This window comes from Pholis gunnellus, assembly GCF_910591455.1.
Source record: "Pholis gunnellus genome assembly, chromosome: 10".
NCBI lineage: Eukaryota > Metazoa > Chordata > Actinopteri > Perciformes > Pholidae > Pholis > Pholis gunnellus.
In genome coordinates, this window is record NC_136537.1 from 12700751 (window position 1) to 12724426 (window position 23676).

General features: G+C 43.1%; 5 protein-coding genes across 5 annotated transcripts; 2 read left to right on the forward strand and 3 right to left on the reverse strand.

Annotated features, from left to right (window-relative positions):
• Nucleotides 1-145: 145 nt before the first annotated feature.
• Nucleotides 146-1810, forward strand: mrpl18 (mitochondrial ribosomal protein L18). Its single transcript, XM_079168046.1, has 4 exons — nucleotides 146-366; nucleotides 487-655; nucleotides 1035-1269; nucleotides 1356-1810. The coding sequence occupies exons 1-4, from the start codon at nucleotides 300-302 to the stop codon at nucleotides 1431-1433; spliced, it is 549 nt and encodes a 182-aa protein (XP_079024172.1). The 5' UTR covers nucleotides 146-299; the 3' UTR covers nucleotides 1434-1810.
• Nucleotides 1811-3810: 2000 nt separating this feature from the next.
• LOC306701820 (protein phosphatase Slingshot homolog 3) lies at nucleotides 3811-13413 on the reverse strand. Its single transcript, XM_079167237.1, has 17 exons — nucleotides 13273-13413; nucleotides 12259-12423; nucleotides 10853-10890; nucleotides 10568-10754; nucleotides 9906-10021; nucleotides 9704-9772; nucleotides 8826-8891; nucleotides 8471-8653; nucleotides 8213-8306; nucleotides 7995-8123; nucleotides 7700-7746; nucleotides 7401-7547; nucleotides 6206-6406; nucleotides 5769-5997; nucleotides 5587-5676; nucleotides 5356-5442; nucleotides 3811-5187 (listed from the first exon to the last, which is right to left on the reverse strand). The coding sequence occupies exons 2-17, from the start codon at nucleotides 12304-12306 to the stop codon at nucleotides 5050-5052; spliced, it is 1869 nt and encodes a 622-aa protein (XP_079023363.1). The 5' UTR covers nucleotides 12307-12423; nucleotides 13273-13413; the 3' UTR covers nucleotides 3811-5049.
• A 555-nt stretch (nucleotides 13414-13968) lies between these two features.
• On the forward strand, nucleotides 13969-17197 carry grhpra (glyoxylate reductase/hydroxypyruvate reductase a). Its single transcript, XM_079167808.1, has 9 exons — nucleotides 13969-14192; nucleotides 14316-14446; nucleotides 15152-15224; nucleotides 15312-15428; nucleotides 15521-15609; nucleotides 15778-15879; nucleotides 16022-16157; nucleotides 16295-16425; nucleotides 16546-17197. Exons 1-9 carry the CDS (start codon nucleotides 14107-14109, stop codon nucleotides 16665-16667), a joined length of 987 nt encoding a protein of 328 aa, XP_079023934.1. The 5' UTR covers nucleotides 13969-14106; the 3' UTR covers nucleotides 16668-17197.
• Nucleotides 17198-17427: 230 nt separating this feature from the next.
• Nucleotides 17428-19607, reverse strand: LOC306702010 (zinc finger and BTB domain-containing protein 5-like; the record flags this gene model as incomplete). The annotated part of the gene is made up of 1 exon (XM_079167487.1): nucleotides 17428-19607. The coding sequence occupies one exon, from the start codon at nucleotides 19605-19607 to the stop codon at nucleotides 17556-17558; it is 2052 nt and encodes a 683-aa protein (XP_079023613.1). The 3' UTR covers nucleotides 17428-17555.
• Nucleotides 19608-20596: 989 nt separating this feature from the next.
• On the reverse strand, nucleotides 20597-21551 carry tomm5 (translocase of outer mitochondrial membrane 5 homolog (yeast)). The gene is made up of 2 exons (XM_079167946.1): nucleotides 21351-21551; nucleotides 20597-21080 (listed from the first exon to the last, which is right to left on the reverse strand). Exons 1-2 carry the CDS (start codon nucleotides 21469-21471, stop codon nucleotides 21046-21048), a joined length of 156 nt encoding a protein of 51 aa, XP_079024072.1. The 5' UTR covers nucleotides 21472-21551; the 3' UTR covers nucleotides 20597-21045.
• Nucleotides 21552-23676: the final 2125 nt, after the last annotated feature.

Below are 23676 nucleotides of genomic sequence, written 5' to 3' on the forward strand. Positions count from 1 at the left end.
AAATGGGCAGAAATGTACAGCAAAACGCATGTTTTTATTCTGTATGAAGAAATGTACGCGGAACGTCCGAAGTGCTCGTGTTTGTTTCTGTCAGAGCTGCTTCCGAAGTAGCACCAAATAAACCGGATGTTGTCTGAATGTCAAAGATGGCGCTCCACATGTCACGGTGAATTCTTATCGAATAGCAAGAGTCAAATACTTCATATGTTTAAGGACATGGCGTACGGTGTACGGTAGCACATTCACTAGACTTTAAGCGGTTTTGATTTATTTATGAAGTGAACACAATTCAGGAGAAGATGGCTTCCAGTTTACGGCTGTTGTTCGGACAAATTCGACGTCCAATTGTGGCTACAAATCAGACGGGTAACGTACAGTTATTTGTTCCTTTATGCATCATAATCTCAGCTACTCAACGTTAACGTATGGCTGGTGGTGTGTTTCTCTGTAGCCGTTGTTTCATGGATCCGCTTGTCTGTCCCCCAGCTCGGTGTCTGAGTCAGGCAGCCACTCAGCCAGAGCCCAGCTCGGATGAAAACGAAGCCGTGAACCCGACCTTTGTGAACAGAAACCCCCGGAACTTGGAGCAGCTGGCCCTGGCTGTGAAGGACCGGGGCTGGAAGACGATCTGGCCCCACCGGGAGTTCTACCACAGGTGTGTGTGTGTGTGTGTGTGTGTATGAATAAAACAAAATAAAAAACACGTGTTATTCTTTTAAACAGAGGTGCATTGTAACAACGTTTATGTAAAATCAAGTGTTTCATTTTCATGTTTCCTGTTGTCAAATAAATACTGCTAATTTAATCTGTATTTCAAAAATCATTCTTGTAAGAAATCTGATGCAGTAGTGACTTTGCAGTGTGCATTTATACACTAAACTTCTGAGTCAAGACATGGACTCGTTAAACAGTGACTGTACATATAACCAGTTAAATTTGCATAAAAACAATGCATACATTCATCTTTACCAGGCATTTAATCCTCAAGATCTAAATTCCACGTATTATTGCGTTTGTCTGTTCCGTGTTTTCAGGTTGGAGTTCTCTCGCTCTCAGCATCATGTGACGGCCCACGTGTTCTCCAGCAGCTCTCCCGTCCCGGTGCTTTCCTGCTCAACCAAGGAGTGGGCGCTGAAGAAGGAGCTGGCTTCCACACGCTGCGTGGCGGCGTGTCAGGCCGTGGGCGAGGTGCTGGCACATCGATGCCAGCAGGCTGGCATCAACAGGATGGTGTACAGGGCCATTCCCTGGTCGTACCGCTCTGACGCTGTAAGTATACATGCAGCACAAACTGCTGTTAGTAAATGTATTTGTATGTCTTTCTTTCCCTTAAGTTACTTTTTTCTCTTTCACAGGTCCAGTCATTCAGGGCAGCAATGAAAGAGGGAGGAATCACCCTTAGTGAACCCAGAAGAAAATACATTAGTACCTGAATTGATGTGTCATCTATCACATCTGTTGTTATTTTAAAATGTCCTCTGTATCCCTTACTCTCTGCTCTTTTGTGAATTAAGACTGTATTGTTATTAAGATGACCAGCACTACAGTAAATGACAATATAGAAACAAAAGGAGTGATGAAAGTCAGGTTGCTTGTCCCTGTGCTTTGTCTCTTTTAGAAGAAAACAACTTCAGGTAATATATGATGGTATGTTCGCACAGTTCAGGCCATCACATTGAATAAGAAACGGTGTACAAACCAATAAAGGTGGTGGATTAAAGCAAAAGATGTAAAGAGCATGTTTATGTTAATATTTAAAAATATATGCAATTATATTTTACTACTTTTATACAAAATCTAAATTTTAACTACAAGTAAACATTTCAAAATGTATCTCTAACAATGTTTATACTAGACTCTTTAAGCTCTGTTTTTATAGTATTCTCTATCCATACTCTACTCATTTACTACAACTGTATACTATGACACTTCATGTTGGTTTTTAGAATCCTCTGAGGTCATGCATGTCAACACTATAAAGCACAATCGTGTTATTTACTCTTTTTATCAGGACAAACTGGGCTATCATAATAAGTACGCTACTGTGATGTCACACAATTTATAAATCATAATATCACCATGAAAACAAATGTGAATATTGGAAATTCTGATATTTAATCAAATCACACATACCACAAAAAGACCTTTGGCTTTTTTAATTTGTTCTTCTGGGCCTTGGTGATCAGGGGGAAATAAACACTGCAGCCAACACAGATCCAAAACACTTTACATTACAGAAGGCAAATCATGTGCAAAACAACTATAAATGTATATATTCATGGATTGTTCAGTATGCCCTGGGTGCAAACTGTACAATAAGTGCACAAAGGACAATTATATATTAATTTATTACAATCACAATATTCTCGTCATGTGGTTGCTGCCCAAACAGCACAGATCTTCACGGCAGCAGGATGGGATGAACGTCATGTGATTCCATCGGGCTTGACTGTCAGCAACACAGCCTCTGATTCGTGGACAGACTCGACCAAATACATCTTGCCTCCAGTAGGCTTCAGCTAATGGCTAACAACAATAGCGTCTCCTTTACACAAATTGATAAAACATATCCCAGAAGACATTAATCGTTGGATTTATTAGTTTTATAAAAACATACTTCTGGATTACAAAGCTGCTGAAAGGGACAAAGCCCTTGCTAGAAAGCTTCTTCATTATTTATTTGTTTACATAGTCGGGCTACCATTCGTGCTTTTAGTGCATGTTTGTGCACGTGAGCTCTCCCCACTGGCTGTCTGATGGGAACACTGCGCTCATATAGCAGTTCATGCTGATAACGACGTCCCTGTCGTGAAGGCGTAGCACCCCTCCGGTCCCCCTTATGAACATGTAGGCCTGCCAGACTTCTGCTGAGACTCTTTTATGACTTTCTTTGTACTACACACGTCTTTATGATGACTTTTATCCACATCACTATACTACAGTATCAGTTTGTATTACTTTTTTACAATTATAGTATGACATTCTTCAACATACTATCCTATGACTTTTTTTTTTTTACTTTTTTTGACATACGATACAATTACTCTTTATGACTTTTTTCGACTTACTACTTTTACTTTTCGACATGCTATAGAATTAGTTTTTTCAACCTACTATACTATGACTTTTTTATGACTTCTTTCGATCTGCTATAGTTTTTTTCGACGTACAATATTTTGACTTGTAAAAACTTTTTTCCAACATACTATACAATAGCTTTTTTAGAACTTTTTTCTTAGAACTACATTATGACGTTTTTTCTCCATACTATCAATTTTGGGGGGACTTTTTTCAAACATACTATGACTTTTTTTCGACTTTTTTCTAAGTACTACACAATGACTTTCTGACTTTTCGACACGATACGATGACTTTTTTTCAGATGTAATATATTGTGACTTTTTAAAAACGTTTTGCTAACATACTAAACAATGGCTTTTTTTGACATACTATAATATGACAAAATATTACTAATATAAAAATCATGGCATTTGATTGTTGCATTTTCCAGCTGTGTACAGACACTAGTGTGTTTCAGGTCCTCATCTCAAATCCAGCCTGCTGCTCCTCGATTAGTACCTCGTCTTTCCTGTGAGATCCAAAAAAGAAGACAAGTGAGCTCCTTAAATGGGCTGTAGTGTAGTGTTTCAGGAATTCTGGGGCAATTATTTCAAAACATGTAATCTGGATCAAAATGATCCCAATAATAAAATCTTCCTGTTTTCAGTCAAGGATCAAAATGATCTCATTGACATGACCCTTGTGTCCTCTGGTGTATTATTTAGACAGGAAACAAAGCGTTTGGTTTGAGTATAATCATTTATTTCACTCATAGGGTTTGTCGTAAACAAGAGTGAGGTGCAGACAGTGGAGAGCTTGTTTTCATAGTACAGTGTGATGTTGGCTCAGGCAGTGGGGACAGTGTGTGTTGGGTTATAAAGTGCAGGTTAAATGAAGTAAATAGGCTTTAGCTTGGGTTCACTCGATACAAATAATACCAGCATGAACATAGAATATTCCACATCAGCATCCAGTGATAAGTCTGAAAACAGTATTTTGAATAACTTATCTCAATCCATTAAATGTCTATATCAATACATGAGAAAACCCTGAACATTTTGCTCTCCCATGTTGGGTATAAAAACACAAAACATGCACCCGGCGATTATTTGATGATACATCTATACTTTGTATTTAGGCATACATGCAAACACTTTGAGCAGTCACATTTATACTGTAATCAGAGAAACAGCACAAGACTCATACAATACGCAGCCACCACCTCATAATAAAAACACCAGTCATTCATATTTTGTATTTCATTCTCAGGTTGAAGGCACTCATACAGCCCTGGTGTTTAAATAGAATGAATCAAAAATAAAATGGGGGACATCGGTTCTTAACGTACTGACATGATAAAGATTTTTAATTTAATATAATCATTGGCACATTGGAACACACTGTTTGGCAAACAGGCTTGTGCCATAAAACTGGCCCCGACTTGGTCCGTGATGCACAGCTTCGATAAAGTTAAAACGTCCTCATGTCAACAACTAACGTGAGAGAGCAATAAGAGACAATATGAATTGTTTTTAAAAACCATCTACCTTGGATTGGCAGCATACAGCCTCATATTTACAGAGGAAAAGAAATAGGAACACAGTAATTGCATAGATATCATCTCTGGAGTGGTGATGCGAGAGCTGAAGAAGGGGAGAGGGAACAAGGGGGGAGGGAGGGAGGGAGAGACCGGTAGGTCTGTATGTGGTCGGATATGTTTTGTAATAATACAGCAATGGACACGGATAACTTCACCCATCACATATCCTGGCTTTCATTGGTTTAGCAATATTACAGCAAGATCCTTTTATCAACAGTGAACCATCAGCTATAACATTATTAACAGAGATATGCAATGAAACATAAATTAAAACTTTCATAATCTAAATAACCTAAAATATAAAGCCCCACTATCTAATTCCTCCTCTGCCTCCTTTAAGAGCCCCCCGCCCTCCTGTAACTCCCCGCTCTTCCATCTCTTTGATCCGTTTAGGGTTTGCTTTGACTGGCATCCGGCAGGCTTCGTGGTTCAGGTGAAACGTCCACACACGCTCTCTGGTGAATCAGACCCCGCCGCCCTTGGCTACACATCCGCTGCACTGGAGATCGCCTCGGACTGCCAGGCAGCTTTGAAAGCAACAAAGAAGAAGAAGAAGTGTAGCTTTTAGAGCAGATACATTTAATAAGAATTTCAACACCAGGCTCCTCTAAATCTTCTCAACTTATGAAATCAACCATTTGTGTGGACAACATCGTAAGGGCTTGAAAGAGACTCTGGCTCTCTGCTTCATTTACCTGTTCACGTCCTTTATCCTCATCACTGATGGACTGCATGAGGGAGAAGAGGTTCATCCTGTGGCTGCGATTAACGCTCGGAGAAATCTTGAGATGAGAAAGAGAAACAAAATGAACATCAAAAGATTTAGCGGAGGACCGACGTCTGCACCACAAAAAGAGACGCGTGCAGATAAGCAGCTTCAGATGCAGCGTGTGTGTGAGTAACGTTGTGTCAGGCAGTCTGCTCACCATGTGCGGCTCACTTATTGTGATAACAGGGGCTCCTGTCTGCCCGAGGCCCTGGTTGGTCTCAGGTTGGGGGGTTGGCTCTTCAAAGACCTGGGTGTGTTTGGGAAGATTAAAGGATTGAACATAAGAACAATCTGCAGGATTTTAAGTGCTAATATCATAGAATTGATGTAACTATTTACCTGTATGTCCCCCACTGGATTATCTTTTTCATCTGGGCAACCTGAATCTTTTTCATCTGGACTCTCTATATCCTCCTCGTCACCAATCTCAGAGTTGTCATCCTCGTCATCCTCATCTTCCTCCTCTTCCTCCTCCTCTTCCTTTCCTTCCTCCCCTCCCTCCTCGCGTACTGACTTTTGTCTTTGGTCTCTTGACTTTCGCCTCCAGAGTCTGCTGTGACGCTGCTCGCTACAAATGAGGAAGGAACATACGTCACAATCCTCACACGAGCACACAAATAAATACCTCAAAAGCCACAAACAGCGGCAAATTCAAGAAACGCTTATATATTCAACTTTTATTTCAGATGTTCAGATCTGCAAAGCTTTTGCCACACAGATTATTCATTTTGGAGTATGGACCTTTGTACAGCATTAGGCCTAACACCATGTCTGACCTCGCATTTAGGATGCCGTTGTAAGTCTGCAGCTGTTTCATGAAGCCTTCGTTGGGCTTGATGATGGACCGGCAATCCCTAACATAGGCCAACGCTATATCCAGAGTCCAGTGATGCTGCTTCATGGCGTAGGCAATCACCGTGGAAGCAGAGCGAGAAACGCCCATCTTACAGTGCACCAACACGGCCTGTCCTTGTTTCCTGCAGTACACAGAAATCAAGAGAAACTCACTCAGTGGTTCAGAGATTTTACTTGACAAACTGGGATAAGGATAATTAACTGACTGGAAATAAAAGTCAAAACTTTAAAATTGCTGGTGATGCAAAGCTAGGAACAAAGTAAATGATAAAAAGGAGTTGTTCAGCATTTTGAGAAATGAACTCATTCACTTTCTGGCAGAGTTAGATGAGAAGAATGATAGAAATAGTCCAGTAATTAGTGAGCTTTAGAGGTGCTGGTGGGCACATTTGATTACCACTGCACAGAGCTACGCGAGCTGCTTCCAGTCTGTGTGCTACGCTAACAATCTCGTGGGTCCAGCTTCATATTTGGCAGGCAGATGGTAGATTGCTGTCAATCTTCTCATCAAACTCTGTTAAACTTTTGCTTTAAAATTACTGAATCTGCACAACACAGGAGGTCATCAAATCACCTTTTATTATAAGGGGGAGTTAAGCCTAGATCAGACAGAGCACTTTTGAGCAGCCTGGGGCAGCTTTTTGTAAAGGATTAATCAGAGTGAGGCGTTTTGCATGCTCCTTTTGCATTGCTGAGCGCCTCACGTTTTTGCTGGAGTGCCTTGAATGCCTCGAGTTTAATTCTTTTTTTTAACTCTGAGCAGAAAGCCGGACATCATTGGTGCTGGATACCCTGAGCCCTGTGACTCTACCTACGGTAGTTATCATGATCTGAATAGAAAACAGCAGGCCCAGAGGCTGTTGCTGGATACCCGGATCTACTGTTTATGAGTTTACTACTTGTTTTCATTCATTTTAAATTGTACTGTTAACTATTAGATAGCATAAATTTCATGGTGATGTGGTTTTAATGCCTAGTAATTGGATTTGGAATGTGCTTAATGACACAAATGTGATAGTGATATGCTTGACAACTGTAATCTGCAAAGGACTGCACAATGCCTTTTCACAAGTTTGGATTTGATGTGTCTTCTAATGTTTGGGCTTTCAGGAGTACCTGGCTCTGTTGATGAACTTGTATGCGTCTGTCCAGTGAGGGAGCAGGTCGCTGGCTTCCACATCGTACAGTCTGATGTTCATATAAGTGAAGGACTCTGGGAAAAAGTTGTCAATCTCCCTCGTCACATTCAGAATGTAGCCCACGCTGAAAAACATACAGACATGAACTTAGAGACACAGAGGTGACTCAGCAATTCACAATGCACAATTCAGTATTACACTTATCATGAAACAATGAGAAATAGACAACAACAATACACAGAGCTATAGAAAAATGTTGCAGGTGAAAACACTGACTTGTTTTTCTGCAGCTCCTCAATGTTAGCTGCGTTCCACTCAGAGCCCTGAAACCAGATAAAGAAGTAGAGGTTCAGTCGAAGGCACAGAGGACAAAAAGCAAAAGGGCCGACAGAGTCATCTTCCCTATCGCTGTCAACACAGCTGTCCCACAAAGGGGAAGTTACGGTCACATGTCAACATCCTGGTGAACGCTCACTTCCGTCAGCTTATTGACTAAAGCATAAGAAAGACTTCTCACCATGCTCATATAATAAAAGCTCATTACGGTCTTTGAAGCTTTGCAACCACTCACCAGGTAAAGGAAGTCAAATATTTTGGAGGGTTTGTCCATCTGAGCCATGGTGACCAAGATCTCATTGTCGATGTACTCCTTAAAGGGACTCATGTCGAAGCCTATCCTGGTCTCTAGGGCAGAGTGCACCTGCAGTGGAAAAGGGAAGATTCAATTATACAGGCCAACATACATTCTCTTATTTCTGTAACCTTTTATTTACTTCCCGTGTGTCTTACCATTTTAGACGTGAGGTTGTCCAGGTCTTCAGTCCTCATGACGTCTCTCAGGTGCTCTTTGATCAGCCCCTCGTTGGAAATTCTCTCTGCCGAACTACCCGTGCAAGAAAAAGTGAAACTTAAGCACAAGCTGACATGTGTGTGCTAGGAATAAAAACAGACGAAAACATTAATTATATTTCCGCATTCACAGAAGAGGGGGAATCTAACTAAATATATTATTTACTAAACTTAACTACAGCTTAGAAGTTGACTTACCCGTCTCCATAACTGTCCCTGCGGACCGACTCCAAGTCGTTCAAGACCTCCCACTCGTTGAGGCATAGGCGCTCTGACTCGATGTGCTGGTCGTAGTGCTGGGCCCACTCCAGGCCGTTGCCTGGGATCAGCGCTGCATTGACCGCCCGCTCGCAGCACCCGTGCAAAGCCTGCAGCACTGACCTAACAGCGGAGAGGACAGAAGACGATGTGTTTTTAAGGACACTAAAGAAAAGAAGCTACAGAGGTTGAAAACGCGAGATTTAAAGAGAGGTAAGGCATGTAGTTGTTGATTAGGTGCTTTAGGGTGTGATGGATGCCATTTTGAGGACATTAATGTTTTAACTTAACTCACCACATGGTCTGCATGGAAACGGGCTTAAAAGTTCGGATCTCTTCAGCTGTGGTCACGCTAAAACCGCTAAAAAAAGAGAGAAATAAAGAAGTATGAGCTACAAGCCTAAGAATGAATAATAGAACTGAGGAAGTAACAGTGATAAGAAGCGTCATTGGACTAAAAGGAAGAAGGCAGAAAGGTTATTCAGTGTAAATTAGTGATGACTCTTGTACAGAACGTGGAGAATGAAAATGTGAGGACAGCGAGTTGGAAGCGTGAACATGCTGGTGTGACATGGCAACAGATCAGAGCATCTTTTTTTGACACTCTGCATGTGAAAGCAGATTAGTTGAAACGCAGCGCTCCACAGAAGAGCTCGAACTGTTTTTAGATCTGCCAACTCTCAGTTCCACATCCTCTAAGCATCGACAGCTAAGAAAAACACTGTAATGAGTGACTAACAAGCCAAAAAAAACACTCTAAATCATTCTAATAAAAGCACAGCCGGATGTTATGGTCACAAAGATTTTCACTAAAAATGACATGGAGTGGACATTTGGGGTTCTGGATGCACTATAACCGACTAAACTCCCACTAACCATTTCCTTACCGACACAGAAAGAAGCTCACCGTACTTTACTTCCATTTCATGGCAGAAACACGTGATCTCCACGCTTATGTAAGGGTCTGAGTGACGGATAGGAGCAGTTGTAATTCATGGAGAATGATTCAGCTCCATAAATAGAGATCATTACGCATTCACATTATCTCTGGCCAGATTCCCAGACATCAGCCGGCACCGTCTGTGCTGCGGCCTCACAAACTCCTTGCTTGTTCGTTTACAGTTTCAATTTATTCCCCCATTCCCTTTAAAAAAAAAAAAGAAGATTTCGTACCCGTCTCCGTCCAGATAGACCTGTGTGTCGCTCCATACTGGCAGAACCAGGCCGATGGTGCACTGATCGCTGCATAGAGGGCACAGAAACACAAGACGATGAAATCACTTTGACTTTACAAGGCTAGACCAGAAATTATTAACGGAATGGAAATCTTATCTTTGAGACACAGTACACCTGCATATCTTGGTTACACACACACCTGTCTGGGTTGGGGAAATCCATGCCCAGCAGGACGCTCTCTTGTTTGTTGCCGAGGGTGGAGACAACGATCAGATACCTGACTCTGACCGAGCTGACGGACTCCAACTGCACCGCCTGCATGACAGCGTGCAGAGGACGAGAGCAGCACAAAGGACGTGTGGAACAGCAAGGAGACAAAAGGGAGGGCAAGAGGAGATAGTGCGAGAATAATGAATGTACTTTAAATGCAACATGTTGCAGTTTCCTCGGAAGTATAAAGTTACACACAGTGAAACATATCCTGTGCAGTATAGTTTCTTTGGCCTTCCTGGTAAAATCAAATCAGAAAAGTCAATGTTGTGTTTAAAGAGAAACACAGATACTGGTTATAGTCCACTTAAAAAAGGACCACATCTGTTCTATTTTCACATGTTTTGGCCCATTAACTCCACATCCTAGCAAACAATAACATCTTTATTGGACCAAGTTACACATTGATGCAATGGTGACACAGCTGAGAGTAAAGTGGTGCATTCAAGTCCTTATGGGAAGCTATTAAACAGCTTTACCAGAGATATGATTATACAGACTGATGGGTGGATTACTTGGCTAAACAAGCAAAATTCTATCTGCATGACATTTTTCCACTTTTGCAACACGCAGGTAAACACGAGGCCTCACCAGCTTCACGGTATCTTCTGGTCGGAGCTGTTCAATCATGGCGTGAAGGTGTCTGCGCCGTCTGTCTGGAGCTCCACCGCCTTCCTTCACAGGAGACGGTGGATTGGGAAAAGTCTCTTCATCAAGGCTCACCCGGTCGCCCTCTTCCAGCAGAAGGACTGCCCCCTTCACAAGGGCAAAGCTCTCCCTGAAGATGGATAGAGATCAGTTACTACAATGCTGCTGTAATCCACACAATCATTATTTTAGGACTGCAATTCAAAGACACAACAGGTGTACATCTACCTTTTCTGAAGTCTCCCTCTTCTTTGGTTGCTTTCATCCTTAAAAAATCAAATCAAGTAAATCACAATAAAGCCTCATCAAGAAGACAACAATGTAGTTTTAGAAATATTTAGCTTTTCTTTGTGTGTCTGATTCAGTTTCTCCCATGGTATGTTCTGTACATCCCAGCAGACTGTACATTTCTGTTGATATTTACTATTGTAATACACAATAGGAGTAAATGTCCGTTTTTAATGTTCCCAAAGCAGCACGTTTCTAACTAGACGAGTACTGAAGTGTTGACACACTAACACATTTTCTGGGAACATTGGAGGCAAGTGTGTGTGTGTGTGTGATGTCTTTCCTGTTGAGAAGTGTGGACACAAAAGGCTGGAAAAAATGTTCAGTAATTCCTCGGGTGAAATGTGGTGCAACACAGATAAGGTGCCGTGGAAGAGAGCCACAAAGAGTGATATTTAAGCACAGGGGAAAGGACACCAAGAGGTTCGGGGTAAAAACAGTAAAAATATATTGGTAGTGAAATTATAGAAGGATACGAAGTTAAGGAGAAATACAATGCAAGAGTGGGGAGGGGGGGGGGGGGGAGAGAAACAAGAGAGAGCGAGAGAGAGACGTAGCAGTAGTAACAAGGGTTTACAGAGAAAGAAACTTGAGACAGTAACATTACCTGTTACGCAACTGACAAGTCCAGACAGAGTCAAGAGAAAAAAAAAAAAAAAAAAAAAAATTAAAGAGGAGAAGTGGGCAGGAGCCAGGAGAGGAACGATGAGGGTTTGAAGAAGAAAAGAAAAAGGAGAGAATACCAGTTAAGATAGCAGAGTGATTAGATACTGTGACAAAGTATGCAGAAAATGAGACTAGGACCCACAGTCAGGTCATTTATGGTTTAGTTGGCAATGACAAAGACCAGCACAACAGCCAGGCCTTGGATGTAAAGTTAAATCATCTTCATGATAGAGTGAACGAATGAGAGAAGATAAAGTTAGAAGACAGCGGCTGATGACACAGTGCTTACATGATTATATGTGTCCATTGAAAAGCTACAGAGGCAGTGAGCATTTAGACAAACAAACGGTGATCCAACCACTGTAATGAATGTGAATGGCACTTTGATGATGATGACTACATCTGTGGCACGGTAGGCCTGTAAGCCCACCAATGCGGTCACGTCCCTGGCAGCAGTCGAAAAGCTAAACAGCCTCTTTCTCTTTCAGGCAAACGTAGTGATGAGGGACACATCCAGGAATGTCTGCGCTCTACGCAGAGCGTCCGGCATCAACAGCTCACATAGTTCTGAATCCCACTTTGTAAATACAACTTTAAAAAGAATAACATATCTTAAGATATGATGCAAAAAAACGCTCCAACTTGTGTGTGCAACGCGGCGTGCGGATGAGTGAACTCACAGGAGCGGCGGAGATGGATGGGAGCCTGTGCAGCGTCAACAGAGCCATTGCAGAGTACAGCACGGTCTCCACTAAAGCTGGTGTTGAGGGCAGGCTCAGACAGGCTCGGCGGGTTTCCTCGGCCAAAAGTGTGCCGTGGGCGTGGCCAAGAGAGGTATTCTCCCTCTGAAATGAAATGTGGATATTGGGGTTTGATTACAACTCATGAAGAGGCTTTGTATCAGAGACTCCTAAAGCGGCTGAGGAAATGAACTATGAAGTAGAAGGAATCGTTTCATAATAGTTTCTCTGTTGTAGAGGAAGAGTTGGGCAATGTGAGGATATATAACATGGGGGACATGACTTAGTCACATCTCTAGTTGCGTTAGGCCATCCTTGCTCAATGACCTTATTGGATTTAAAGGATATGTTTGCATCAATGTGGCATGAGGTGCCTTGATATTTTGGTAATTAAAAACATGTCATAATGTCAATATGTTCATCATACATACAAATACCACGGTATAACCAGTTCATCCATCATCATGTTTGTCAATGTAATGTCATCCTTTACACTGGAACATTCCTTTCGTGCCACACACTTTGTTTACTCAATAAAACAAACTAAAGACTATAAAAATACCCAGAAGATTAAACAACCTAAATTTAGTTCCTTCTTGCGCTTGTTGCATAGGGTGCAATGGTTGTTGAGCATATAAGGAGCTGTCTCAGGTCATCAAGCAGAGTAACATTAGCCATTATAAATCTTAACTTATATATATTGATCTTCTCATAAAGGGGTTGTGTGGTCTGCTGCCCATCTAACAGACACGGCTTTAGCTCATTACATGCAGACAAAACACTCAAGTGGGTAAACATAAAGAAGTGGTTTGATCCCCACCGACGAGCTGACCGCGGTTCGTTACTGCAACCACAAACCAGCAGCTATAGCCTCGTACAACCAGTCCAAGCTAACAGCTGACGCTAACGTTAGCCGCCGCAAACATGAATATCCACACATTTCCATTTCCTCACCTTTTCCAGACCGGGATCCCAGATCTTATTTCCTGCTTTCACGTCTACTTGTTTGTTTCCTCGAGTGTCGAGTGCTTCTTTATTCCGCCCTCTGTCGCCTGTGAGGGAGAAGTCTTCACCGTTTTACAGCTCGGCGGCTGCACCATGGGCTGCACTGGTGGAGGAGTGATTACGCCACTGAAGCAGCGCGAGCACGAGGACGTGAAGGTACGGGAGTGGACAATGACGTCAGACGCAAAGACAGTGTTTGGGGCACGTTGAGCCATAAATGATCCACTTGCCACAAACAATAACAAAAGGGCTTATTTGAAAAATGATTTCATTTAGTTACAGTTTTTGGATTTCAAGCTGGCTTATATAAGACGTACTTTATACGACATTGTCCCCTCCTGCTTTTTTACACGATCCCAGAAAGTGAAAAGAGGGAAATGTAAACCTGTCTTTACTCGGTTGTGATGTTTGGGGAGAACAACAATTTTCTCCCAGATAAATTATTAAAAAAACAGTTGAAAAACAGCCTTTTACGACTATGTAACAACTGATATCATAATAGTCAAGACGACTCTTTTAATTGTATCGTTGACATTAAATTGGACAGTTAATTAGTATAAGATTACCAAGAAGATACGTCCAACCGTCTACTCCACGCGCATGCGCAGTACTATGGCATCAAGTACTTCCTGATGTCCTGTGGAGGAAAGTGGAGTTTTCTCACAGTGTTGAGCTCAACGTTCAAGGTTAAAATCTGTCTGGGTTTACTGCGTGGACGTCCCCTCATAGTTATACCGTCTTCTGTCCGGAGAGGACATCGCTTCATTTCGACCGTTAAATGAGATGCAGACAGCTGGAAAACTCATGAAAGTATTCGTGACGAGGCGCATCCCGCAGGAGGGGATGAAGATCCTGTCAGCGGCTGGAGTGTATGCACTTTTGTATAGCTTCTGTAGTTTCACACATATCCATCGCTACAGTCATCTTCATCGGCCAGCCTGTATCTCTAAATCCATCTCATGCATTTGGTCCCTTCCGGTCTCTCTAAACAGGTGCGAGGTGTCTCTGTGGGACTCTGATGAACCGGTGCAGAGGGCAGAGCTTCTCAAAGGTGTGCAGGGGGCTCATGGTCTGCTGTGTCTGCTGTCAGACAAGATCGATGCAGAGGTTCTGGATGCAGCAGGTACTCATAATGTCTGTGTGTGTGTGTGTGTGTGTGTGTGTGTGAGAGAGAGTGAAACTAGGCCATTGTACTGATCAATCCATATATTTACTTTATTTCAGCAGGTAATGATATGATACAGGGTGTCCTGTGTACATAGTTAATTAATAACCACAATAACCTTATTTGTATAGCACCTGTTGAAACAAAGTAAAACAGTGCAAACATAAAATATAAAACAAGATTAAAAAAAAAAAAACAATTATAAAAAAGGCCGTCAATTAAGAAAAAGCTGTACGATAATAGTGAGTTTAAGAAGAGATTTAAAAGAAGATCTTATATAAGATATTGTCAGAGCCTATAGTATTTTTGGGGGTATTTTTATGTTTTTATTACAGATAGTAGAGAAATAAAGACGGAGAGAGGCAACAAAGGTCCCCACTTCACTCTTCACCTCTAAGCTACCCCCCTCTACTTTGATTTAACGATTTAAGACAATAAAACATGAACAATTCTAATGATGTGAAACAGACAAAAGCAACACATTCAAACAACCAGAGTTTCTTTGCATAGTGAAATATTATATAATTATGAATTGATTGTCCAAATTGTTGAAGATTAACAGCTAATTGATCAATCCACTAATGATTTCAGCTCTAATTAAAACATTATCAAACATTAAGTGTCTAGATTTACGTGTTTCATCTGGTCTGTCTCTGATTCCAGGGCCAAACCTGAAAGTAATCAGCACCCTGTCCGTGGGATTTGACCACATGGCACTTGACGAAATCAAAAAACGGTAGCTCATGTTTATTAAAATATCCTTCCACTAGTAGGGTGAAGTGTCAAGTGGCCTCTGAGTTGAATTGGTGTCTATTTCTAACAGTGGTATACGTGTTGGATACACTCCAGACGTCCTGACTGACGCCACAGCAGAACTGACCGTAGCTCTGCTGCTGGCCGCTGCTCGCAGATTACCAGAGGGGGTGGAGGAGGTCAAAAAGTCAGTCTCACCAGGTTCCACATTCACACTAATCACTGTCTAATTTGATTGAGTGACACAGTCGTCATATAGTCTCGTCCTTTCTCTCTCAGTGGAGGCTGGAGCTCGTGGAAGCCTCTCTGGCTGTGTGGTTATGGTCTGTCTGGCAGCACAGTAGGAGTCCTTGGCTTGGGACGCATTGGTAAGGCTTGATGTTGCGGTTTCATTTACTTTGGCACTTTAAGTTCATGAAAATAGGATTTAATATCATATGACTTGATCCTGTAGCTAAATCCAGTGATGTGAAACCTGACCCTGACAAAGTTTAAGAGCTGCTGGTCGGTGAATAACTGGTTGCGCTTGTGTTCAGGCATGGCCATCGCTCGGAGACTCATGCCCTTTGGAGTGAACAGGCTGCTGTACTCTGGGAGAACAGCCAAAGCCTACGCTGCTGAGGTGAAAGGAGAGTTTGGTAAGAATAAGGAGAGAAACGTACACAGTGAAAGGGTGACAGAAGAAGTGAAAATCAAATAAATAATAAAACTATGAGGGTTTTGGTTAGGTCTGTGTATTTGATGTGTTTCCTCTTTTGTTCCTCCTCCTCTGTTGGACAGTTCCCCTGGACACACTCCTGTCTGAGAGCGACTTCATAGTTGTTTCCTGCTCCCTGACGCCAGAAACCCAGGGCCTGTGCGACAAGGCCTTCTTCAGCAAGATGAAAAACACGGCAGTCTTCGTCAACTCAAGCAGGTAAACTTCCAAAGCAGCGCAAACATGGGAAAAGCATTGGTTTGGATGGGCGTAAAAGATGTCATGCATTTCTGACTCTGGCTGTGTTTGCGGTTAAAATACGTAAAGATGAAGATGCGGTGAATTACTGGTTTTAGGGGAACTGTGGTGAACCAGGAGGATCTGTACGAGGCTTTGAGCAGCGGACAGATAGCTGCAGCCGGACTAGACGTCACAACACCTGAGCCACTCCCAACAGACCACCCTCTTCTGACGTTAAAAAACTGTGGTGAGTAGACAGGATGTGAAACACGTAGACATGTTTTTTTTTTAGGCCTCTTTTCCCACTTTACCTCCTTGCGATTGTCTTTTTAATGGAATTTTTCTGTCCTCTCCTTTTCTTATACAGTGGTGTTGCCACATATCGGGAGTGCCACCTACTCCACGAGAGGCATCATGGGAGCTTTGTCGGCTCAAAACCTGCTGGGAGGTCTGCAGGGCACAGACATGCCCAGTGAACTCACCTTCTAGCCCCTGAAACTGCTGCGCTGTGCCCACTGCAGTAACAGATACAAGTAATGCGCTGGTAATGATCTCCTATGTGAGGTCAAAATGAAGGGATGACAAAAGAAGAATACTAATGTAGTTAAGATAATGCTCAGACACATGTTTACATCATTTCAGTTTTAACTTGATAGTTTAGATTCATCCTGTCACGGGTACTGAGTTTTAATATACAGTGTGTATTTTTGAGGAAGGAAATGCTCGCTGGAAGGTTTTGTCATCTCAGACGTGTACATTCAATTTACTGATTTACTGATTAATATCAGAACACACTGTACATGCTTAGAATGGCAGTTACACTGCAAAAAACATTTCTCATTTGCATTTAAAATGTCTCCTTCAAAATAAAACTGCATGTTCTGCTTGCCATAAAGGTTAGCGTTATACCTCTTAGTTTGCACTTTATTCAGATGTAAATGGTGTCAATCATGCTACAAAACAGTACAATGCTCCAGTTTTGTGTAAAATGTGATTTCTCTGAATAATAAAAAGTTATGGCCCAGTTAAAATGTAATGCTGTGTGTGTGTGTTTGTTTAGAAATGTATCATGCTCAAAATAAATTGCAGATCAATAAAAAAATACAATAAATAATTTATTATTTTATCACTCAATGTCATTTTTTAGCACCAGTCAAGGAGGATATTTTCAGTGCATTCACATCAGTTTGGCAACATTTGTATTTGTTCCATTTTATGGAATAATAAATAAAAAAACAACATGGTTGAGAACATTAAAAACATAAGCATTACATTAGCTAATTGACTTTGAATTCATGTCACATAAAATCATGTGTGAGGTAAATAATTAGTTCACAGATAATAATTGCATTGAGTCGTCCGTAAGGTGAGTGCAGGTCACAGCAGGGTATCTGCGAAACATGGATCCTCTTTCCAGTTCAGGCAGGTATTTTTCGAGTGCTTATACAGATGAGAGGACTGGCTGAAGCGTTTGCCACACTTTGGACAGGGGTAGGGCTTTTCTCCCGTGTGGACGCGAATGTGTTTCTTACAGTCAGTCAGGTTCATGAAGGTCTTGCAGCAGATTTTGCAGGCGTACTTCTTCTCGCCTTCCACCAACAGCACGAGGTCTTCAGCAGCTGCTTTTTTGCACTTGGACAGAACGTCCTCTGAAGCTCTGGTGAGAAACGGACGTTCAGCAGCGTCCCCCGCCGATGCCGAGGAACAATCTGTGCCTGCTTCCGATCCGGGCAGCACTTTAGGGGCGATGCGACGGAAGGTTGTTGCCCCTGAGCTTTTCCCGGCCCTGGAGGGTTGGATGAGGGAGGTTTCCAGACCGAGGCCTGGTCTGATGCCACTCAGGAACCCTGCTAAAGAGTTCTGGGTGGGCTGGAGGATGAGCGTGTCACTGAAACCGGGGCCCTGAGTTGGGAGAAGCTGCTGCAAGGGGACAGGGGTTACTGGGAAAACTAGTGAGGAATCAGAACACTGAGCAGAAGAGACTTCTTCTGCGTTTTGATACAGCTCCCCAGTATCTCCAGCAGCTGCAGGAGCATCACTGGCAGTGGCGGCAGCGGTAGCGGCAGCAGTGAGGCTAGCTAGGCTGTCTTCTTCCTCCAAAGCTCCCAGTACACTTTCACTACTGGGATTGAGGAAGCAGGAAAAGGCAAGTTCTGACAGGCTGTCTAGGCCTTCACTGTCTACTGACCCGTCACCCAAATGTCCAGCCTCTCTCTGTGCGTCGGTTTGAAGATCTGCGCACAGCTGTAAAGAGCTAACATCACACCCGGTTGGGCAGGCTGTGGCCATTTTCTCCTCATTTAGTTGTGCGTCAAAATGGTCCGTGCAGTCTTGTGGTGGAGATAGAGGAGAATTGTTTGCTAGACCTGGAGAGTATGAGGTCAGGTTTTCCTTTTTCACCTCAATCATCATCTGTGGCTCCTCTCCCTCCTCCTCCCCTTCTTCTCCCACCTTCACTTTGACCACGGTGTCTCCCTCTGTATCTCCACCCGTCTTCCACGCAGCTACACCTCCCATGCTGCAGTCCGATTGGCTCGGCAGCTGGATCTCCTCCGACTCTCCCTTAGTTGCTTCATATTTCTCCTCCACCTCATCCTCCTCCTCCTCCTCCTCCTCCTCGCCTCGGCTCTCCCAGAGTCCATACGTGGTCTTCAGGCAGTCCGGGGACAGCAGCTCCTCTCCACCCTCCTCTGCATTGATGGTGCTTCTAGTTACAGTAGGTGAACACTCCTTATAGTTTCCCTCAGCCAGCCTGCAGGACCTCTTTCTGCCACCGAGCCCGTCCTCGTCAGACTTCCTCTTGTGCCTCAAAAATGGCGCAGCACTCTGCTCCCCACTGATTTGACCCCTCAGCCCCTGGTCTTCAACCCCACCAGACTGACTGACCTCCACTCCCACTTCCTCCTCATCCATGCACTCCTCCATGACAGAGGTGGCCTGTTGCAGCAAGGCCGACGATGGAAACTGCTGCTGCTGCTGCTGTTGCACTGACCTCCAGCCTTTCGGGGGCGATGCAGGAAAGTTTTTCCTGGACAGGTGGAGCTTGCAGGCCTTGACCACAGTGTTGAGATGCAGGTGCGACGCCGCCAGCAGCACGTCCATCACGTTGGAGGCCCCCGGAGAGAGGGTGGAGGTGTAAATCATGTCGAGCAAGGTGGAGAAGGCCTCTGGGGTCACCACCTCTGGATCTAGCTCCATCACACTGGGGCCCCCACCTCCACCTAAGTCAGCTCCTGGTCTGCCCACCTCCTCACCACTGTCATTGGAGCTCAGAAGAGCCCTGAAGTGGGAGCTGCATGCGGCCAGGATGGAGCGGTGAGCCTGGAAGCTCTGGCCTCCAACCACCACCACGCAGTCACACAGCTGAGCATGGAGGCGCTGGTGGTTGAGCTGCTTGAAAACATGCTGGAAATGACCTGGAAAGTCCATAATAGGCGGTGGAGCGTGTTGTTATTTAATATCACACGTGGTATTTCGCAGCATCCGTTGCGCTATTTGCAATACAATAACACAACGAAGGTCATTGTCAGGAACAACGCTGTCAAACGCTTCTTTTTATCTGCTGAAAATGTCATCCGGCTGACAGGACTGTGACATGTCTCAGGAGCCTACCTCCGACGTGAAATGTATTGTCTGTTGTTGTCGCAGGGTTTCCGACAGATGCTCTGGAGTATGGGCGGGCCTGCTCCAACAATTACCCGGAAGGATGCGGCGCGGTCTCAAGCTTTGCCTCCGAGAACAGCCGGATATCTGCACAGCGGTTCTTCTCCTGCCAACTCACATATAATATCCGAAATTGTACCTTTTTTATGGTTATTCATGTTCCTGTTTCAGAGCGCTCACACACTATCAGCCGGTTTAGCCTCCACTGCCGACGCCTCCATCGTTTGTCTCGTTCAGCTTCAGAATAACACGACACCGCCCTCAGGTGGTGATCTCGTGGAAGTGCATTTAAATGTAGGTACACCTTTTGTCATAGCTGGTAAAAACTAGCTTAATTAAATAATATTGTAATGGTTCCTGCACACTGCAAGTCAGATATATTTGACTATGTTTTGTACATTTCAACCTTTATTATTAAAAGGTAAATTGTTAAGTTCCCATTCTATTACCAATTGATAGTGTTTTAGATGCTTAGTAGAGCACCCTAAGACCATCAGCAGCCATCACTGGAGTAAATAGCATGGACAAGCTAGATACTATTACTCTGAGAAATTTACATTGAAGACACAAACTGTCTTTGAGCAGTATGGCCTACACTATAAATACCGGTAATAATCATGACAGGTTAAAACATGCATTTGAAGGCCAATCCTAAAGTTGAAATGCAGAGGTTATCAGAAAACTGTTGTTGCTGCTGCAGGTGTCAATTATAAAGAATATAAGTAGACAGTGAAACACTTCCCAATCCTTTCTTGGTCACCGTTTTTATTTTCAGTGATTACATTAAGATTTGAAACTCATTCATGAAAATGTTCGCCTCAACAGTGTACATTTGTAATGCAGTTTGACAGTGTACGTTCAATATGCGCAGGGCTGAGCAGATCTGCTATCCAAAAACAAACCAACAAAATAAACATGGTTTCCTTTTTAACGTGCGAACACGGCAGGCATACACGCTCTCAAACTTTGCATTTAACAATAATTACAACATGTTTAACAAGAAAGGCAGGCCAAACTTTACAAAAAGGAATAAGACAGGTGACATGAGAACAAAGGTGTTTCCTCGGGTGCAGTGATGGACAGACACTGGTTGTCTCCAACACAATTAGCTGCAATGGCCCCAGTTGTCTGCTGCTGATGATCCATACTGTCTCTGATGGAGTGAAGTCAGTGAACGCTCAGTGGATGAGACCTGATGCTCTGCTCATATGCTGTCCAGCTTCTTTAAAACATACGGGGCTGTGAACACAGAAAACACAGATGATTAGATGATTATCTTAATGAGTTATTTATCTTCTCTGGGATTAAGGCCATTTGGCTAGAGTTGTTGTGAGATAGTGTATACACGACAAATAACCTATATTTTGGAGTTTCATTTAGTGCATATATTGATTATCACACGCACGAGGTGACCAAACACTATTGTAATTATCAGTGAAGCACTCTAAAAAAAAAATGTCAGTATTGTTAGTATTTCGCTAAATGTCAATGTCATCTGCCTGTACTCACTGGCTCTGAGAAGGGCGACGTAAATAAGAAAGTTTCGTAAAGATGAGACGACATCTTGTCGCATTTTCTTCTTCATCTCGTCTGGGTCCATTTTAGGCCCGAGTCCTTCCAGTTTAAACATTATCGCTGTGGTTTAACTGGGTTTTGTTCTTCGGTCTGCCTTTCGTGTTGAGAATTCACCGTCTCAGGAGCGTGCGTGAAATAATCTACACCGGAAGTACGTCCCAACGGAAGTTACGAAGTTCGACGGCGCGCATGGAGGGACAAATCAAAAAGGCAAAAATTAAATGTGCCCCCCTAGTATTAATTTATTTAAATATGCCCGAAATATATGATATTACTGTTTTCATTTAATGTGTGCTAGTTTTAAAATGAATCTGTATCCCTTGAATAATTCGTGTTCATGTTCTGTCCTGTAAATAGTATGGATGTAAACACGAGTCGTATCCACTAAAATATAGTATTACAGGGAGTCCAACTCTGCAAACTAAAGCATTTAATGTTGAGTAAAATCACTTTTAAAATGTATTTTGGATGTGGTCAGATTAATAAACTAGGGTGAAGTTTGACAAATTAATTTAGGACATTGCACATTTAAATATTGACATGGGGTCTCACAAGACAGCAATGCAGGACCCACTATGAGAACAATAATTTGAGCTGATATTGTGATTAAGTGGTGCGGAATGCCCAACACATTTATATTTAATTAAATTACCACAGACCAGCTGACACATAATGAATATTGGGCCTATGGGGCTTCTGGGGCTCCTGGGGCAGTTTTACACTTTGTCGGGTGGGTATTCAAGCACTGCTTTGGTTTTGGAACCATGGTGTTCATTGAATCAAGGTGATAAAATGGTGTAAAATATGTTGTTGAACTGAATCAATTCCAACTGTATTTTATTCCACCACATCAGACATGGTGAAGTCCTTATAAATAAACACAAAAAGTAGATTTGTTATTATTATAATCATTATTATTGTTAATATTTCTTTTATTATGATTATGATTATTATTTTCATTACTGTGTGTTGGATGAGCTGACCTTGCAGAGGAGGGTGGGGGTCCTCCGGGCAGACAGCGGAGGAGGCAGGGATGAGAGAGACGAACAGAGGGAGGGGGTGGGTTATTTCTGAGCTCAGGGCCGAGGATTAGGCAGCGAGCAGTCCCAGTACGATGACAGCATCCAGCATATAGCCAAACCCCCCACACCACATCACCACCATCATCCGGCCCGGGAGGACGCCGCGGATATTTTTGAGAATCAAACATCGTTTCCCTTCAAATTCTCCGCATCGCTGCTCTTTTTGGGGGATAACCATCCCAGACTCCCGGTCCGTCTGTCTCCTCCTCAGACACACAAGGTGAGTTTTCTCGGTATGTCCCAGTGTTATTGTCTGATGAAGGAGCGCCCGGCTGTTCACGGAGCCGCCTGCACCTTGCATCCATTCCTGCCGTTTGGACAGATTTTTTTTATCACAGCGAAATGAATGATTTAAGCTGACGGTCGTTTTCACAACGCCTGCAGGCTACACCCATATCCCTGTTTGAGGGAGGCGGTGGAGATATTTAAATCCGATTAAGATTATAAAGGTAACAAAAGACTGACCTTTTTTTTCTTTGTTTAGCCCCCTGGTTTGACGGGCATGGCTGTGCCAGTGATTAGTGTTTGGTCAGTGCGATGGTAAATATTGATTATTAAAAAGGGCATTAATAACGCATTTACGAGCGATAGACACGGTCAATAGCATACTCTAGTTCATTATACGTTCATGTTATTGGGAATATACATCGCAAGGCTACTGTACAACACCACTGTCAACATTCTGGCCATTTTTGTACCACGCTGAATGGCATTCATTCTACATCATAAACACACGTCTTATGCAGCGATAGTGGAGAGCCATGCTGCCGTATGCGCAGTGAAATCACCGTCACTGGCTACAGATTGGGAACGAACGGACTAAAATCCTGACGGATCAGGGTGCTACCGGGAGTCGGGGTAGTAAAACACGCACATTATGAATGGGCGTAGGCGATGTGTGCAGCCACCCCGGGACGGTCGCCTCTCCTTCTTTTTCTTTGCTCATATCCTTCGGCCAGCAGCAGCAGCAGCCTCTTTTCTTGCGCTCTCCCGTGCCGTGCCAGGAATGACAAGCGCAACACAACTAGACCGGAACAATGCGTTTTGCTGTTCTGGGGCCTTCATTTAATGCATGACATGATTTAATATGACCGCTGGTTACGGTTCCATTTAGACACGTGTTATACCGCAGCCTGAACTGTGCATAGAGACATCACTTAAGTGAATCATTGCGCGTC